This window comes from Sarcophilus harrisii, chromosome 3, assembly GCF_902635505.1.
Source record: "Sarcophilus harrisii chromosome 3, mSarHar1.11, whole genome shotgun sequence".
Taxonomy (NCBI): Eukaryota; Metazoa; Chordata; class Mammalia; order Dasyuromorphia; family Dasyuridae; genus Sarcophilus; species Sarcophilus harrisii.
Window position 1 is genome coordinate 225,435,991 of NC_045428.1, and position 19,386 is coordinate 225,455,376.

General features: G+C 34.6%; 1 protein-coding gene across 6 annotated transcripts in view; it reads right to left on the minus strand.

Annotated features, from left to right (window-relative positions):
- Positions 1-19,386, minus strand: part of VWA3B (von Willebrand factor A domain containing 3B) — a 226,643-nt gene that overhangs the window by 88,583 nt on the left and 118,674 nt on the right. For 4 of the 6 annotated variants that reach the window (XM_031959109.1, XM_031959106.1, XM_031959110.1 and 1 more), the window contains 5 exons: positions 16,456-16,554; positions 11,838-12,020; positions 7,360-7,490; positions 3,656-3,819; positions 931-1,062 (listed from right to left, as the gene is read on the minus strand). In XM_031959109.1, coding sequence (XP_031814969.1) covers positions 931-1,062; positions 3,656-3,819; positions 7,360-7,490; positions 11,838-12,020; positions 16,456-16,554 — 709 coding nt within the window. The remainder of the gene's footprint in view (positions 1-930; positions 1,063-3,655; positions 3,820-7,359; positions 7,491-11,837; positions 12,021-16,455; positions 16,555-19,386) is intronic. The other 2 variants (XM_031959108.1, XM_031959107.1) reach the window with 2 other exon arrangements.

A 19,386-nucleotide genomic window follows, 5' to 3' on the forward strand; every position in this document is an offset into this window, starting at 1 on the left:
GCTTTAAAGCAGGGGTCAGCAAACTACACCCAGAGGTTCAAATTTCCATTGCTTGTTGCTTACATTTTTGAATGCAATAAAACTTGATTTAATAAAACAAAACCATTTTGAGTTTCTGGCAATGTCTTACCAACCCTACCAACCCCAAATTTAGAGCATGTTTTCATATGGTCATTTATAGTTTATTCTTTTGAAAGCTTCAGTGCTGGTTTTGTAAATCCAACTTACAAAGAAGACAGGAACCATCAAAATGGAATTAAAAAAAAACAAATATTCTGTGAATGTGTGTTCCTCTTAAAAAAGACAAATAAGTAATTATTTGTTTTCCAAAAGAATGCAACACTGAGTTCCTTTCAATAGTGTACTTAAAAGCAATTTGATATATACGCAGCTGCTTCAAGAGGAAGAAGAGTTGGACAAAGCTAAGAGTGCTAACTGAAGTCTTCATTATCAGTGATATTTTCACTTACATTGTTATAGTTGATATTGTATATATTGGTTCTGTTTGTTTTGCTCTGTATTAGTTATGATGTCTCTGATGTTTACTCCTATGTGAGCTTCAGTAAATTACTCCCTTGTCATGATTTCCTCAAGTATAAAATGAGTTTAGAAAAGGGAACTCAGAGACCACATCCAGCTTGATCTTAGTCAAGAGGTGCAATCAGGTGGCAAACTAGTATAGAGCACTGACTGGGATGTAAGAGGATCTGAGTTCAGATTCTCAGATCCTTACTAGTCCACTTACTAGTAGACAAGTAAATTAAGCTCTCTGCCTCAGTTTCCTCATCTGTAAAAATGAGAAAATTGGACTTGCTGGCCTCTAAGATCCTTCACAGCACTAAACCCATGACCCTATGATCTATAAATATCATTTTGTGTATAAATCAAAGCACACCTGTATTTTCATCTAGCTCTCATTTTCAGGCTGACCTTTATGATTGGGTGAAGAGCTTCGTTTTCTGGAAGGCTCCTTTTGTTCAAGAGAAGGGTACTTTTTTGCATTCAAATCAATGATCTTCTTTTCAATAAAAGAATTCCTGAGCAGACTAGTTTTTGTTGGTTCTGTTGGCATTTACAGAAAGAAGAGGTTTGGAGCATTGGACAGGGAAAGAGAGGAAAAAGAGACAATTTAGTCCACCTTTTAAAACCCATTCTAACAATCTCTCTGGCAAATAAACAATGTCCCCACACCCTTTCTTAAGTTTTAGGCTTTCCTTTCTATTTGAACAGACATATACACTGATTTCCAAACTCTATTTTGGAATATGGTCCAATAGCATCAAAACTGAATAGCTGCTCTGGGAATTTCTGGTCTTTTTGTCTATCTTCTATTCTGAGACCTAATATATGTGCAAATCTAATTACAAGCAACCCAATTCTTGAAAGCCTTTGTGTGCTCTGAAAGAGAAAATATGCAAAGCTACAGACGACTTGGAAAATCAAATTTTAAATAGTATTTACTATTCACAAAACAATGTGTTGACTTTTTAAATGAGGTAAATAATTTGGGACAGATAGTTGGTGCAGTAAATAATAATGCTGGGACTCATCCTATAGAATTCAAATCTGGCCTCAGACACTGAAGCAGGAAGAGGTGAATTAGAAGGTGACTTTGATCTCACTAAAAAAATGCTTATATCAGTAAAATCCTTGATATCACCTGGTCAATTAAACAGGGAAAATTTCATTTAAACCTTTTAAGTGTAATTTTATCCTGCACCATATTACTGTTTTTTTTTATTGAGCCATTTTAGTCACGTCTGACTCTTCATGACCCCATTTTGGGGTTTTCTTGGCCAAGATATTGGAGTGGTTTGCCATTTCCTTCTCCAGCTTATTTTACAGATGAGGAAACTGAGGCAAACAGTGTAACTTACCCAGGATCAGCCACAGAAAATAAGTGTCTGAGGTCTTCTGACTCTAGGCCCAGAGCTTTATCTACTAAGTCACCCAGCTACTTCTATAATAATATAATAGTAGTAGTAGTAGAAATGATATTAATAAATATTCTTGCTTTTATAATTGGAAAAATTGTAGGCAAAACTTAAACATATCCACATTAAAAACAGTAGCAGTAATGCACTGGATTTTGCATAAGAAAACAATACTAATGGGGTCATTTTTTAAAAAGTAGTCCCACTGACAACTACTGAGGTTGGACTTGGGCATACCTAGCCTGTGAGAGCTGAAGTTTCAGCTTCACTACATTGACTGGCATTTCAAATCATTGCTTATTCAGAAGCTATAGAGATTATCCCCAAAAAAGTGAACAAAAGCATCAGGGAGGGAATTCAAACCTATATTGCTACCACTTGCTCTGTGCCCAGAATCCACATAATCAACACCAATTCTTCTACATAGAGAAGCAGAAATAACTAGAAATATATGTCAAGGCCATCTTCAAACACTAAAATATAGGTTATGGCAATATCAAAATTTAAGATGGGATGGTTAGGAATGACATGGTAGCCTCTTTTTCAATAGGGATTTAATTTCACCCCCTCCTTTCTGTTTCTCACATACAATGCTCCTTCTCCCAGTTTCTGGATATTTCCACCAGCTGTCCCTATACCTAGAACACTTTTTCTCTTTATCTCCATTTCCTGACTTCTATGAAATCTCACCTCCTAAAGTTCCACCTTTTGCAAGAAGACTGTCCTTATCCTCCATAATTCTGGTGCCTTCATTCTGTGATCCTCTCCAATTTATCTACCATATGCCTTGTTTGTACATTTTATCTTTCTGAATGACATTTTGTTTTATTCAAATCTTGTCTTGCCCATTAGACTATAATCTAGCCCTTTGAGAGCAAGGTTTGGGGGTTTTTGCCTTTCTTTACATCCCTAGCACTTAGCACAATGTTTTTTTTTTATTATTATAACTTTTTATTGACAGAGCCCATGCCTGGGTAATTTTTTTTGCAACATTATCCCTTGCACTCACTTCTGTTCCAACTTTTCCCCTCCCTTTCTTCACCCCCTCCCCAGATGGCAAGCAGTCCTATACAAGTTAAATATGTCATAGTGTATCCTAGATACAATATATGTGTGCAGAACCGAACAGTTCTCCTGTTGCACAGGAAGAATTGGATTCCGAAGGTAAAAAATAACCTGGGAAGAAAAACAAAAATGCAAGCAGTTTACATTCATTTCCCAGTGTTCTTTCTTTGGGTGTAGCTGCTTCTGTCCATCATTGATCAATTGAAACTGAATTAGATCTCTTTGTCAAAGAAATCCACTTCCATCAGAATACATCCTCATACAGTATTGTTGTTGAGTTATATAATGATCTCCTGGTTCTGCTCATTTCATTTAGCATCAGTTCATGTAAGTCTCGCCAATCCTCTCTGTATTTATCCTGTTGGTCATTTCTTACAGAACAATAATATTCCATAACATTCATATACCACAATTTACCCAACCATTCTCCAATTGATGCATCCATTCATTTTCCAGTTTCTAGCCACTACAAACAGGGCTGCCACAAACATTTTGGCACATACAGGTCCCTTTCCCTTCTTTAGTATCTCTTTGGGATATAAGCCCAGTAGAAACACTGCTGGATCAAAGGGTATACAGAATTTGATAACTTTTTGAGCATAGTTCCAAATTAGCACAATGTTTTTAATAAATGCTAGTTGATTGATTGACAGTACCTGCAAATGGTATTTTCTTCTTCTGAAAACTTTGTGGTGGACTTCCAGAAGGACTAGAGAAACCAATGTCAGCTGGGGATACTGTTCTCAGTGTATGTTTCTGTGAAGGTGTATTTGTCATCTTCTCTGTTTTTGAAATCACTGCAAAGGTGGGTTTTTTATACCTAGGTTTTTTTTTCAGAAAGGGAAAATGGAAAAGAGAAAACATGAAATATTTTGACTGAGACTGCACAAATATATCATTAAAAGATCATGGCAAAAATGCTACATTTAAACAACTCAACTGCTTTCTATTTCAACACAAGAAAAAATCCAAATACTTAAATTTCAGTAAGACTGATTTTCAGGAATGCTTTATAAAATTTCATTTATTCAATGAAAAATAAAAACAAAATTCCAAACTAAACTGCAAATCCAATTCTCCAACCTGGGATTTCCCAGAAGACAGGAAGGGTCCCCAGAAGATACAATGTGTATTAATTCACAATACATGACAAAACATCATGGAGCCCCCATGTGAGAAAAAGAATAAAATTGGGGAAATGGAATCACAATATATCTATGCACTCCTATTTAAGATAGTTTTATTGCCACGGATCTGAATTAGTTTGCAGTCTAGAGGTATGCACTCTCTCTAGGACCAACATTTTTCTATCTAAAGTCAAGATTTAGAAAAAGATGCAGAAACACTGTTGCATTTAAGCAATGCAACAGTGACTCTTATCTCCTGCTATATTATTTCCTCTTTCAGATGTATTTGTCATGCACTGTGAAACATAGCTATCTGATTTGGTGGCTTGGTGTGAAGTGTACACTCCATGAGGACGGGAATTAGATCTTAGCTAAACTGTGTGTCTTCACTAGCAACTAATATAGTGTTCTGCATGTAGTTGGGGATATAATAATACTTGTAGAATGTGGAATGATGAAGATTTTATATACAGAAGGAAAGAGTCAAAATGGACTCCACTACAGACATTGAAGTGGAAACAATATCAGGGTGCTGTGAAAAAAAAATTAGATATATTATCCTGGATTGTTGTTCAGTTGTTTTCAGTCATGTCCAACTGTTCACAACCCCATTTGAGGTTTTTTTTTTGTTTGTTTGTTTTGTTTTGTTTTGTTTTGTTTTTTGGCAAAGATACTGGAGTGTTTTGCCATTTAACTTCTCCAGCTCAATTTACAGTTGAGGAAACTGAGGCAAATAGGGTTAAGTGACTTGCCAGGGGTCACATAAATATTAAGTGTCCAAGGCTGGATTTGAACTTAGGAAAATTAATCCTGACTCTAGGCTTGTGCTATCTAGCTATCCATTATCTTGGAGTCACTCTATCCTCTGTGGTCCTCACGTTCCTCATCTATAAAATGATTTGTAAGATTTCTTTCAACTTTAAATCTTAAGATCCCACTTCAATTTCATATTAATTATGCTTGTGGAATATATAGGTAGATGGACAGAAATGAGCCTTATATTAAGGAGACAGTATAATTTCTTTTACCTAGTAGAAAGATATAGTTTACTGTCTGTTCCATTACATGTAAAAAGTAAACAATCAAGAAAATTTCTTCCATCAAGAAACAGAAAAGTGGAAATGAGTCATTTGTAAAGAATAGGAGGATGCCTTCTATTCTTTATATCATGTTAGTTTGATGTCTACATAACATCATTTCTCTGCTTGTTTTGAATCAAACTGCTCTTTAATTTAGTTATTCAAATTAATGGCAGAACCAGAAACACTAGAGAACCAGATTACCCAGCTCAATTGCAGATCATCAGATCAAACAGTCAAATGGAAGAACAGGATGAATGAACAAACTTACAGAAAGAAATAACTATAGCTATATTTGTTATATTCATTTAACTATTAATTTATATTAAATAGCACAATGTTTTATGATTAATACATGTTCAATTAAGGAACTAAATTTAATTGGGGGGCAGAGTCAGGGATTTAGATTCAGCAAACTTGGCTTGAAACCTAAATCTGTTGCTAATTATTTAGGAAATCCTGAGCAAATCACATTCTCTTTAGACCTTAATTTCCCCAATCATAAAATCAGGTGTTGGACTACTTTGAAGGTGTCTTTAATCTCTTCATCTAGGATTCTATGAATTCCACGTTCATGGGTTTAACCTTCCCAAGTCTGGAATGCAGATTCAAATTTTCAAAACTATATATAAGAATCAATTCCACATTAGAAAAAAATTTTGCATAATGAGGCCATGCCATGATCCACAAGGTATTCTAACCCTCTCTTTCTCACAGAGATATGAATCCTGTTAAATGAGAAATCACTTATAATAGATTCATCCCCAAGTTCCTTCCCAGTTCATAGCTAACCTATTTGTTACTAATAATGACTGATATCTGTGGATCATTGAAATTTACAAAGTAATTTTCATACTTTTAAAAATGGTTCAGACAAATGATTTTATCGAATTTTCAGCCTAGAAACTCTTCACCTAAGCAAATTGGCCACTTATCTGTAACTTTTAAATTTTAGAGATTTAGTTGCCCAGAAAACTGAGGAGTTTATAGTAGTTTGCTAATTTCAAAAGTGTAAAAGGAAACTTGAACACTGGCTATCTTTCCACTCTAAAAGTTTGTCTATTTTTACATACATTACTTAATTTTATTTCAGAAAAGTATTCTCTTGGTAGAATATTTATATGTAGAACTGGCATTTGAATACCTGTATAATGCTAAATATTCATTATAAAACTAGAAAATATTTTTTAAAATTAATGATACTAATGTATACACTTGTACATTGTAGAATGTACAATGTACATTGCAGATACAGATTGTAGTTTCATGAGGGACTCCCAATCATGGGATTCAGTTTTCAGCCTCCTTTTTGGCAATTAAAAGATCATTGTAGTTTTGGGAGGAGTCAGCTAAGTGGTGCAATGGATAGAGTGCCAGGCTTAGCTTCACTCATCTTCCTAGCCTCAGGACACTTACTAGTTGTGTGTCCTCAGGCAAGTCACTAAACCTAGTTAATGGCAAATCACTCCAGTATCTGTGTCAAGAAAATCTCAAAATGGAATTATAAAAAACCTGAAATGATTGAAAATACTGAACAAGTGTTAATAATATAGGTTAAATTAATAATATAGGTTAAACTTAAAAGTATGTCATTTTACTTTTTCTTTTTTTTTCTTCGAAAGCTGGTTATTAAACATTTACCCACACACTTCTGGGATAAAGGCTGATGTTAGAATTTTCTTAATAGTATTTTATTTTTCCCCAAATACATGCAAAAGATATTTTCAACATTCAACCAATGGGATAGCAAGCAATCTGATATAGGTTAAACATGTGCAGTTTTTCTAAACATATTTCCATATATGTCATGCTGCTCAAACAAAAAATCAGATCCAAAGAGGAAAAAACACAAGAAGGAGGAAGGGAAAGCAAACAAACAAACAACAACAAAAGTGAGAATACTATACTTTGATCTACATTCAGTCTCCATAGTTCTGACTCTGGATGCAGATATCACTTTCTATCCATTCTTTTGGAATTGCTTTGAATCATCTCATTGCTGAAAAGAGCCAAGTTAAGGCTCCTTTTGCAAAAATAAATCATGCAAAATATGCCAAAAGGGAAAAACGATGTCAAAGGAAACTTAACAACAAATTTAAGAGGACTCAAAGACAATATGAAAAATGTATGTCATGCAAAAAATAGAATAATTACTCAGTTTCTTCATCTTTTTCTGTATTATGCCACCAGTCCAACATCATGGATTCAGTGTAAAGGTTCTGAACTCTCTCAAGATGATTTTGTCCCATTTCAATTTCATGCAGTAAAAGGTTCAATTGTTCATTCTGCCAAAATGAGAAACAGACACATATACTATTCGGAAAATACGGTTGATCTACATTTTATAAAAACATTTCTTAAAACTTGTCATTTGATTGAGGAAAGAAAAACACAGGACTTTTTTCCCCCATGTTAGCTCCCTAAAAGTTCAGTCAGATCATCATCTTTCAATTAAAGTCAAGTTAGTCAAGTCAACAAATATTTTTTCCAAAAGTTCTATTTAATTATTTATCTACTAATGAATTAATTTTAACATTAACTTTTTCAAAATTTTGGAGTTCCAAATTCTCTTCCTCAGGCCCTTCCCTTTCCATTGAGAAGGTAAGCAGTATGATATCAATTATACACAGGAAGTCATACAAAGCACATTTCCCTATTAGCCATTGTCAAGCATTTATTAAGTACTATGTATTGGGACTTGTTCTTAATTCTGGAATGGCAAAAAACAATCCCTGCCTTTGAGATCTAGAAGGAAGGGAGATTGTTACTGTTGAGATTTTCAGTCATGTCTGACTCTTCATGATCCTATTTGTGGTTTGCTTGGCAAAGATAGGGGAGTGGTTTACCATTTCCTTCTCCAGCTCACTTTATAGATGAGGAAATGGAGGCAAGCAGGGTTAAATAGTTTGCCCAACCCAGGATTACACATGTAGTAAGTATCTGGTCCAGGATTTGAACTCAAGAAAATGACTCTAGGCCCATCACTCTATCCATTGTACCACCTAGCTGCTCCAATGCCAGAAGGTAGAGAAGGGAGATATAATAGCACAACTTTTACAAACATATATCTCATATATGTGAGATAATTTCCTTTCTAATTACATTTGGATAAATTCATGTAGAGGAAGGCATTTAACCAACAGAGAATTTCCCAAAAATCAGTGTGGTTTTAAGGTTAAAACTGTACTTACTATATTTAGGCATATTCTACATAAGTCATTTCCAAAAATAAGATGTTAGGTAAACAATATTATTAGGGAATTAATTTCAATAAGAATATAAATTTAGAGCTAGAAGGGACCTCAGAGGTCGTCTAATCCAATGGCCTCAAATAAAGAAATTGAAGTCCAAGACTGTTAAACGATTTGCCCAGGATCAGATAGGTAATAAGTATCAAAGGAAAGTCCTGTGACTCGACAACAATGTCTGGGAATCAGCTGCATTGAACTGATGACTTTTCTTTTCTTTTCTTTTTTTTTTATTTAATAGCCTTTTATTTACAGGATATATGCATGGGTAACTTTACAGCATTGACAATTGCCAAACCTCTTGTTCCAATTTTTCACCTCTTACCCCCCCCCCCAAGATGGCAGGATGACCAGTAGATGTTAAGTACATTAAAATATAAATTAGATACACAATAAGTATACATGACCAAAATGTTATTTTGCTGTACAAAAAGAATCAGACTCTGAAACATTGCACAATTAGCTTGTGAAAGAAATCAGAAATGCATGTGGGCATAAATATAGGGATTGGGAATTCAATGTAATGGTTTTTAGTCATCACCCAGAGTTCTTTCTCTGGGCATAGCTGGTTCAGTTCATTACTGCTCCATTGGGAAATGATTTGGTTGATCTCGTTGCTGAGGATGGCCTGGTCCATCAGAACTGGTCATCATATAGTATTGTTGTTGAAGTATATAATGATCTCCTGGTCCTGCTCATTTCACTCAGCATCAGTTCGTGTAAGTCTCTCCAGGCCTTTCTGAAATCATCCTGTTGGTCATTTCTTACAGAACAGTAATATTCCATAATATTCATATACCACAATTTATTCAGCCATTCTCCAACTGATGGACATCCATTCAGTTTCCAGTTTCTAGCCACTACAAAAAGGGCTGCCACAAACATTCGTGCACATACAGGTCCCTTTCCCTTCTTTATAATCTCTTTGGGATATAATCCCAGTAGTAACACTGCTGGATCAAAGGGTATGCACAGTTTGATAACTTTTTGAGCATAGTTCCAAACTACTCTCCAGAATGGTTGGATTCGTTCACAGCTCCACCAACAATGCATCAATGTCCCAGTTTTCCCGCATCCCCTCCAACAATCATCATTATTTTTTCCTGTCATCTTAGCCAATCTGACAGGTGTATAGTGGTATCTTAAGAGTTGTCTTAATTTGCATTTCTTTGATTAATAATGACTTGGAGCATCTTTTCATATGACTAGAAATAGTTTCAATTTCTTCATCTGAGAATTGTTTGTTCATATCCTTTGACCATTTTTCAATTGGAGAATGGCTTGATTTTTTATAAATTAGAGTCAATTCTCTATATTTTGGAAATGAGGCCTTTATCAGAACCTTTGACTGTAAAAATATTTTCCCAGTTTATTGCTTCCCTTCTAATCTTGTCTGCATTAGTTTTGTTTGTACAAAAACTGAACTGATTTTTCTGCAAATATGTCTTTCTTGAGGGCATATGACATATACCCAAACAAGATAATTTACAAAGCAATTGACTTTAATTATTGCTGTATTAATAATTCCACAAATTCTGTAATAAGTGAAGCAAAATGACATCTCCATGAAGAAGGGAATGAAATTATAAGAAAAACTTTTTTTTCAGTTTTCACTACTACTTTCTTTACTTTTTTTCTAATATATGCTAATGAAAGACAAAACTGTAACATGGCCTTCCTCCAAAGTTAGAATTAGTCAAAACTATGAAGCAAAGTTTGCCTTTGATGCCTTCTCCTACTCTGGAGAGTACATCACCCAAAGACTTCATCTTTTATGTCCTCTCTATTTGCTCACTGCACTTATGTGGCTTGTTGCCTGACCAAAATCTCCCCAATTGTGATTTCTACCTCTGTCCTATCTTCTCCTTCATCAAATAATTAAGTGCTTTCATTTGAAAAAAAAAAGTATATTGTCATTAAATGTTCTCTCCTTTCACATCTCTCCTGCAAAAATTCCTGCTTCATTTGGCTAATCTTAGCCAACTATTAGAAGGAAAGCAATCTGATTAAACTAATTCACACTAAATATAAAAGACTGACCAATGCTGCTTTAATTCTACACATTTTGTAAAAGATGATGCATGCTAATTATTGCTTTTTCAGTCCTTTCCATTAAAAGAGTAACACCATGAAAGTGTTAGCTGGTTGGAGTAGGGATATATGATATGATAATACGTCATCTCCCACCAGAACAGTAAGTCTCATTTGTTGAGATCATTTCAAGGACCTGAAGCAACAGTTTTCTATTGCAAGCAGGGTTGGACATTATCAAACCAAAAGTGACTATTCTTTTAAAGGTATCTGACTGATGAACTCTGCAAATTAAAGCATTTTTCTTCTTTTTTTTTCTTTTATTCCTTCCTTTTTTCTTTTTCTTCTTCCTTCTTTCCTCTCTTTTTCTCCCCCTTTCTTCCTTCCTTGCCTCCCTCCCTTCTTCCTTCCTTCCTTCCTTTTCTTCTTTCCTTCATTTCTTTTCTTTCCATCTGTCTTTTTTTTTGCAACATAGCTAATATGACTAATATGTTTTGCATGACTTCATATGTATAATGGGTATTTGTTTTCCTTGCCTTCTCAATGAATGGGAGATGGGTGGAAAAAGAGAGAATTTACAACTGAAAATAATTGTTTAAGTAATAATAAAGAGGTTTGAAGGACTCACAATCCACACAAAGATGTAGAGGTACAAGATGCAGTTTTGTTTTCTCTATCTGGTGGGGAGCTATGAAATCAACAGATAGAGATTCTAGCAAAATGAAGCTAGATAGGAAGAAAAAGGAAGGATAATAGGTCCTCATTATCCTTAGAAATATCCTCAATGACATTATATGATCTCAGGATTATAGATTGAGAGTAAGTAGAGACCTTAGAAATGAATTCTTTCATTTTATAGGTAAGAAAACTGATGCAGGGTTCAAAGAGATATCCAAAGTCCAAAAATCATACGGGTAGTGTTTCTGTAGCAAAATTTGAAACCAGGTTTTTCTTGACTCCAAGCTCAGCACTCTTCTTATTTTTCCACCTCATAAGGACCTAAGTAAAATGTACACATCCAACTTTTGCTACCATCTTGTTTCTTCTTCCTTCCCTAGTGGGCAGAAAGGCAAGCAGCAGCTCTCACTCTTTTCCTGTGGCCAAGTCAGGGATCATTTCATCTCTAATGCAGTAAGAGGATAAACCACCAGTCTGGAGACAAAACAATACACAAAATACACTCTGACAGTGCCCAAACCAATAGATTTAGCCACAACCAGGTTGTTAGGGAGGCATTTTGTTGTAGGGTTTTGCTGCTACTATTCTAATAAGATGAAAATAATAGTTAACCTACCTCAGGTCTATAATACTAAATCAAATAAACACCTCCTCCCCCGTCAGATGAACTCTTACCGCGTAAATAGCTGGGTCCAAAGGATCACGGGAAACAAAATGTAAGTAATGGAATTCTCCTCCAGTCTTGAAGGAGAGCTTCTTCAAAAAGTCATTGGCATCCTCATCATGGTAATTGAGGGAGATTGTATGAATGGGAATTTTCTTTTGAAGTTGGATTTGAGAAAAAATTGTTTCTGCAGACTATTGTAGGTTATTTTTAAAAGATAAAAAGAGGTGGGATGAGGAAAAGGGGAATTTGAAGAGGGAGGAAAAGAGTGAAAAGAGGAAAAGAAAAAGAGGGAAAAAGGGAAGGGAAAGAAGAAAATAATTCCTTAGTACACATGTCACTGTGACAACAGCAATTTTCAATTTATAATTTCATGACTTAACAATGGATGTTCTGGTTTCATTTTAATGTCAGTGGTTTGATTGTGGTCTACATGCAGGTAAAATCAGCAATTGATAATGTTTTATGAGTTTAAATAAACATATAAGTTTCTATACTTTAAAAAAATTCCATTTAATTCTACCTCCAGAGCAGGCGGAAGATAGGACAATGATTATAAACCAGACACTTAAGAGAAACAAATCAATCAATAAGCATTTATTTAGGAGCTTATTTTATGCAAAGCACTGGGCTTTCCAGCACTGTACTGAGTGCTAGAAATACAAGGCACAGTCTCTGTCCTCAAGGAGATTATATTTGAATGGAACCATTCTTATGTTTATTTGAAGCAAAGGAATGTGGAGAACTAGTTTAGCATTCATGCAGCCTATAAATGGTATACTAATGCCTCACTCTAGGATTAATGAGGTCATGAGAGACCTGGAAAGGAAGAATCATATTTCCAATTCTATAGTTTTAAAGAATGGACCCAATTTTCTTAGACCCAAAATCAACTTACAGAGAATTCTTGTTGTTCAAGAATTTTTCACCTGGAAAGTCCTCCATAAACTCAAGCAAAGTGAAATGTACTGTATATAAAGTTTTAGTAATGTTCTGGGATGACCAGTAAATGACTTATTCTCGGCAGTACTCTTAAAGACGTATAATGAAAAATCCTATCCATACCAGAGAAGAAACTGATTGATAGATTGAAGCATTCTCTCTTCCTCTATCTCTTTCATTTTAACTTAATTTTTCTTGTTTTTATTTTTGTTTTTATTAGGGTAGAAGAACTGTATTTTCTTTCACAACTTGATTTTTATGGAAATGTTTTACATAACTTCACATGTGATTTCTTAATTATGGGTAGGGATAAAGGAGAGAACCTAGAACTCAAAAATTTTAAAAACAAATTTTAAAAATATTTTGAATGTAACTGGTGGAAAATATTTTTAAAATTTAAAAATTTTAATGACAAAAATAAAAATTTTAAAAATTAAAAAAAGAAAAAAATATTTTTTTTCAAAGTTTAGGAAATGAGGCTCAGTGCACTGTATTTAAACCTTTGTCAGTGCACCATAATAATTGCCAATCCTTGGTCACTCCTACCATCTGCTTCTTATGATCTCCTGCAGTCAAACCAGGGATACACTAACAAAATTCCCAAAGAGGTCAATTCAATTTAACTAAACACATGATGTAGTTCATATTTATATGGTATTCTAAAGGTTCATAGAGCCATTTTCACTGTATGATGACTTTGAGGCCTTTATCAGAACCTTTGAAGGTAAAAATGTTTTCCTAGTTTATTGCTTCCCTTCTAATCTTGGCTGCATTAGTTTTGTTTGTACAAAACACTTTTTATCTTAATATAATCAAAATTATCTATTTTGTGTTCAGTAATGAATTCCAGTTCTTCTTTGGCCTCAAATTCCTTCTTCTCCACAGATCTGAGAGGTAAGCTATCCTTTGTTTTTCTAATTTGCTTATAGTATTACTATGTCAAAATCATGAACTCATTTCAACCTTATCTTGGTATATGATGTTAGGTATCAGTCAATGCCTAGTTTCTGCCATAATTGTTTCCAATTTTCCCAGCAGTATTTGTCAAATAGTGTATTTTTATCCCAAAAGCTGGGGTTTGTGGTTTGTCAAACACTAGATTACTATAGTCAATGACTATTTTGTCCTGCGAATCTAACCTATTCCACTAATCAACTACTCTTATTTCTTAGCCAGTACCAAATGATTTTGATGATTGCTGCTTTAGTGTTAGGTCTGGCACAGCTAGGCTACCTTTCCTTGCATTTTTTTCATTAGTTCCCTTGAAATTCTTGACCTTTTGTTCTTCCAGATGAAGTTTGTTATTATTTTTTCTAGATCTGTAAAATAGTTTCTTGAGAGTTTGATTGGTATGGCACTGAATAAGTAGATTAATTTAGGTACTGTTGTCATTTTTATTATATTCACTCGGCATACCCATGAATACTTACTATTTTTCCAATTGATTAGATCTGATTTTATTTGTGTGGAAAGTGTTTTGTAATCATATTTATATAGTTCCTGACTTTGCCTTGGCAGACTCCCAAATATTTTATATTATCAATAGTTATTTTAAATGGAATTTCTCTTTGTATCTCTTGCTATTGGACTTTGTTGGTAATATGTAAAAATGCTGATGATTTATGTGGACTTATTTTGTATCCTGCAACTTTGCTATAGTTGTGAATTGTTTCTAATAGTCTTTTTAAGTTGATTCTCTAGGTTCTCTAAGTATACCATCATATCATCTGCAAAAGAGTAATAATTTGGTTTCCTCATTACTAATTCCTTTAATCTCTTTTTCTCATATTGATTTTGAGAACCACTTATTAATATTATCTATTTCTATTATATTTTTATTTTGTTAATTATTTTCCAATTGCATTTTAATCTACTTTAAGATATATTGGAAGGTGGTTTTTTTTGTCCATAATACATAGCCAACTATGTGTTTGCTACCTATGATCTATATTATAGCATTCTACGTACAGGGTACATTGAAAGATATAAAAATGAACATGACATTTCTGCCCTTAAGAAATTTTCAGTCTAGTAGCCAACTACAAATTCATGTTCTCTTATTTGAAGAGATTATATTTGCTCATAATCCTCTACTTGACTCTTTTAATTAATCAAGAAAAATTTAAAATTAAAAAATTAATATGCCATTTGCTAGTTGCTAGTTGCTAAAGATACCAGTATAAAGAATGAAATAATTTCTAAAAAGAGATGAAAAGTACATATGTAAGCACATGCAAGAAAATAAAAGCTGGGGGGCAGCTAGGTGGTCCAGTGGATAGAGCACCAGCCCTGAAGTCAGGAGGACCTGAGTTCAAATCTGGTCTCAGCCACTTTTGTTTACACTTGTGTGTAAACAAAATCACTTAACCCCAATTGCCTCAGCAAAACAAGTAAATAAATAAATAGAAGCTGGATACATGTTTTTAAAAATACAAAATAATTAAAAACAAGGTAGTTTCGGAGGGTAGGGGACACTAGCAGTTGAAAGATCAAAAAAGCCTGGATCATAAAGCATGAGAGGAGTAGTAATATCCATTGAGATTGGAAAGTTTGGTTAAGGGCCAGGTTGTAAATAACTTTAAAAGCTAAGTAAAAGAGTTAATACTTTAACCTAGACACAATAAGAAACCATTGCAGTTGACTGAGTAAAGGATGATCAAATCTACATTTAAGGAAAGGAATTAAGATGGTATAAAACTTGTTAAAGGAGGCCAATGGAATAATATGGGTGAGTGATGAGGGCCTGAACTGAGGGGCTAGTTGTGTGAATGGAAAAGGGGGTTAAATGAGATTAAAGTGGAGGCAGAAACAGAAAGATTTGGCATCTACTACATTTCTAGCAGCAGGTATTCCAAATTTTTTTTAATCCAAAAACCACAAATCTTTACTTTTAACAAATGACCTAATCAATGGGCTAAAAAAATGGATTCAATTTAACAAAATCCTTGAATTTACCTCTCTTCAGAAAGAATTTTTGTAGGCTGACCTCATAACTAGTCTTTCCATATTACATTGTTTCATATGAAAATATATTCTATGCTTCAACTTGTGATTTCAGTAACTCATCTCCCATGACTTCTTAGACAGAGAATTTGTGAGGTGAAAAGGGAACCCAGGCAGATCAGGAGTAGCCACTGGCTAGATATTCATGAGTGAGTGGCTTTGTGTTATTATATTGAATGGTTTTTAAGAGGAAAAAGCTATTCTGTTCCATTCATCTAAACCTTAAGGAGCAACCTTCAGTAATGAATTACATTCTGACCAAGGATAAGATAAGTGATGAGAGCAGAGGAAAAGGGGAAGAAAACGATAAAATCCTAACATAATATTAGCCCGGGTTATTAAAATACATATAAGTATGCCCCGATACACTTTCCTTACTGTATTCTCATCAGATATTATTCAAATACATATTGTTCCATTGGCTAGAGCATGTAACTTCTCATGCAAAGCATCTTTTCTTGTGTATAAACCTTAAGAGTTGGTAATCCTTGTATTCATCTTTTCCCAGTATTTTTAGATGGGAAAGCTAACTTCCAACTAAAAAAGAAAACATGGCAACTTTCTCAATAATTTTTTTTAACTAGAATAGGTTTTAAGGAATCTGGACACTCAGCTCAACCACAAAGTGCCATTTCAAATATTTCCTGCTGCTTCCTCCCTTCTATCCCATGGATAAAATAATACCTGATCAGGTCTCCCATCTGTCAGGATATAGATTACTTTTGTTTCTCTATCCGCAAAAGCAGTTTTAAGGGCTTCCAATGTATTGGTGGAACTTCCAACCTGAGAGGGTGGGGGTAGAAGAAAGGATTGAAAAGAAAGAAAACATTAAGATATTACTAAACAGAGATAAATTTCTCTCATTTTTACTTTACCCATCCAATCACTTGCCAAATTGCATTTCTTTCTATAGATTTCTGTTGATCCCTAAAATCACTGATTTGATCCAGATCCCCATCATTTACTAAGACTTTCAGAAATATCTTTCTCATTAAACACCCCACCTTCAAAATCAGCAGTCAACTATCCTGCTAAAATCATGCAATCAATGAACATTAAATACTTAATATGTGCCAAGCACTGATACACTAGATACACAAAGATGAAAATAAAATAGTCCCTGCCCTCAAAGAACATACATCCTATAGGGACACACCCTACCCCCAACACACACACATACACACACACACACACATGTCGCTTGATATACACAAAGTATCTATAAACAAAATGTAATTTTGAGGGGGAAGTGGTTCCAGTTGAGGGGGAATCATGAAAAAAAAATGTAAATGGTATCACTTGAGCTGAGCTTAGAAGGAAAAGGAAGGAAGGAAGGAAGGAAGGAAGGAAGGAAGGAAGGAAGGAAGGAAGGAAGGAAGGAAGGAAGGAAGGAAGGGAGGGAGGAAGGAAGGAAGGAAGGAAAGAAGGAAGGAAGGAAGGAAGAAAAGGAGGGAGGAAGGAAAGGAGGGAGGGAGGAAAGGAGGGAGGGAGGAAAGGGAGGGAGAAAAGGAAGAGAGGGAGAGAAGGAAGGGAGAGGAGGAAAAAAGATGAAGGGGGAAAGGAAAGAGGCATTTAATAAATACCTATTATATGCCAGGCACTGTGATTTTACAAATAGTATTTCATTTGATTTTCACAATAATCCTATAAAGGAGGTAATGTTATTATCCCAATTTTTTAGTTTAGGAAACTGAGACAGGCAGAGACTAAATGATATGGCCAGGGTCACTCTGATAGTTAAGTGCCTGAGGCCACATTTGAACTCAGGTCTTCCTGATTCCAGGTTTGCCATTCTATCCACTGAACCACCCAGCATGAAAGCACCTATAAAATTTCAGCTAATCTCCCTGTCCCCAGTATCTCCCAACTCCAACCATTCCTTCACATAGCTGTCAAAGTGATCTTCCTTCCTTCCTTCCTTCCTTCCTTCCTTCCTTCCTTTTCCTTCTAAGCTCAGCTCAAGTGATACCATTTACATTTGTTTTTTTTTTCATGATTTCCCCCCAACTGGAACCACTTCCCCTCAAAATGTAAAGATTCAAGTTGGACAGTATATAAGGAGGAATAATGTATAAGCCAGAAAAGACAGAAATAGATTATAAAGGATTTTAAGGGACTTACAGGGTATTAGTATTCGATCCTAGAAATCACACACACACACACACACACACACACACACACACACACAACTATTAGAATTAATTTAGTAGCTGGGGCAGCTAGGTGACACTGTGGATGGTGTGCTGGTCTAGGAATAAGGAGGATTGGCTTCAGACACTCAGTCTGTTAAGGCAAGTCACTTAACCCTGTGTGCCTCAGTTTTCTCATGTATAAAATGAGCTGGAGAAAGAAATGGCAAACTGCTCTACTATCTTTGCTAAGAAAATCTCAGATTGAATCACAAAATGTTGAAAACAAAACCTGGTTAAACAAACTGTGGCATATGATTGTGATATATATTATTATGCTATCAGAAATGATAAGCAGACTGATTTCAGAAAAATGTGGAAAGACTTAGATGAACTGATGCAAAATGAAGTGAACAAAACCAGGAGAACATTGTACACAGTAAAAGCAATGTAGTATGTTGGTCAACTGTGAATGAATTCTCAGCAATACAATGATCCAAGACAATCCCAAAGGACTCATAATGAAAAATGCTATTCACATCCATAGAAAGGATTGATGGAATCTGAATGCAAGATGAAGCATACTATTTTCATTTTCTTTGTTTTTCCTTTTTTTTTTTTCTTTTGGTCTGTTTCTTTCACAACAAGACTAACATGGAAATATGTTTTACATGATTGTACATATATAACCTATATCAAATTGCTTATTATTTTAGTAAGGTAGAAGTAAGGGGGGAGGAAAAAATTTGAAACTCAAAATTTTTAAAAACTGAATATTAAAAATTATCTTTACATGTAATTTGGAAAAAAGTAAAACATTATATTTTAGAAAAAGAAAATGAGTGATAACAACAATAACAATAAAGAGTAATCAGACCTGTGTTTCAAGAAAATCATTTTGCTAGCTAAGTAGAAGATGGATGAGAAAAAGGGAAATATTTCAATCTGGGAGAACAATTAGAATAGACCAGATAAGAAATGATAAGGTTTTTAACTAAGATAATGACATGAATAAAGAGGAGATCCAGCAAGAAATGATTGACAACATTGATGGAAAGAGAGGGAAAGAAAGGTAATACACACACACACATACACGTGTGCATGTGTGCACACGTGTGTGTGTGTGCATATATGTATGTGTATGTACACACACATTTATGTATATATAATGTACATATACATAAACTCCTCTGTGTCAGGTACCATGACACAGAGCTTTTTTACAAATATTATTTAATTTGATCCTCAAAATAATCCCACAAGGGAGATGTTGTTATCCCCATTTTATAAATGAGGAACCTGAAGTAAACAAAGGTTAAGTAACTTGCCCATCACCACCACACAGTTAATAATTGTCTTAAGGCTGGATTCAAATTTAGATTTTCCTGACTCCAGGACCAGTGCTCTGTCCATTGCACCACCAGCTGCCTCTGATTGGTTGCATATGGGATGAAGGGGAATAAGAAATCAAGGATGACATGAGGTT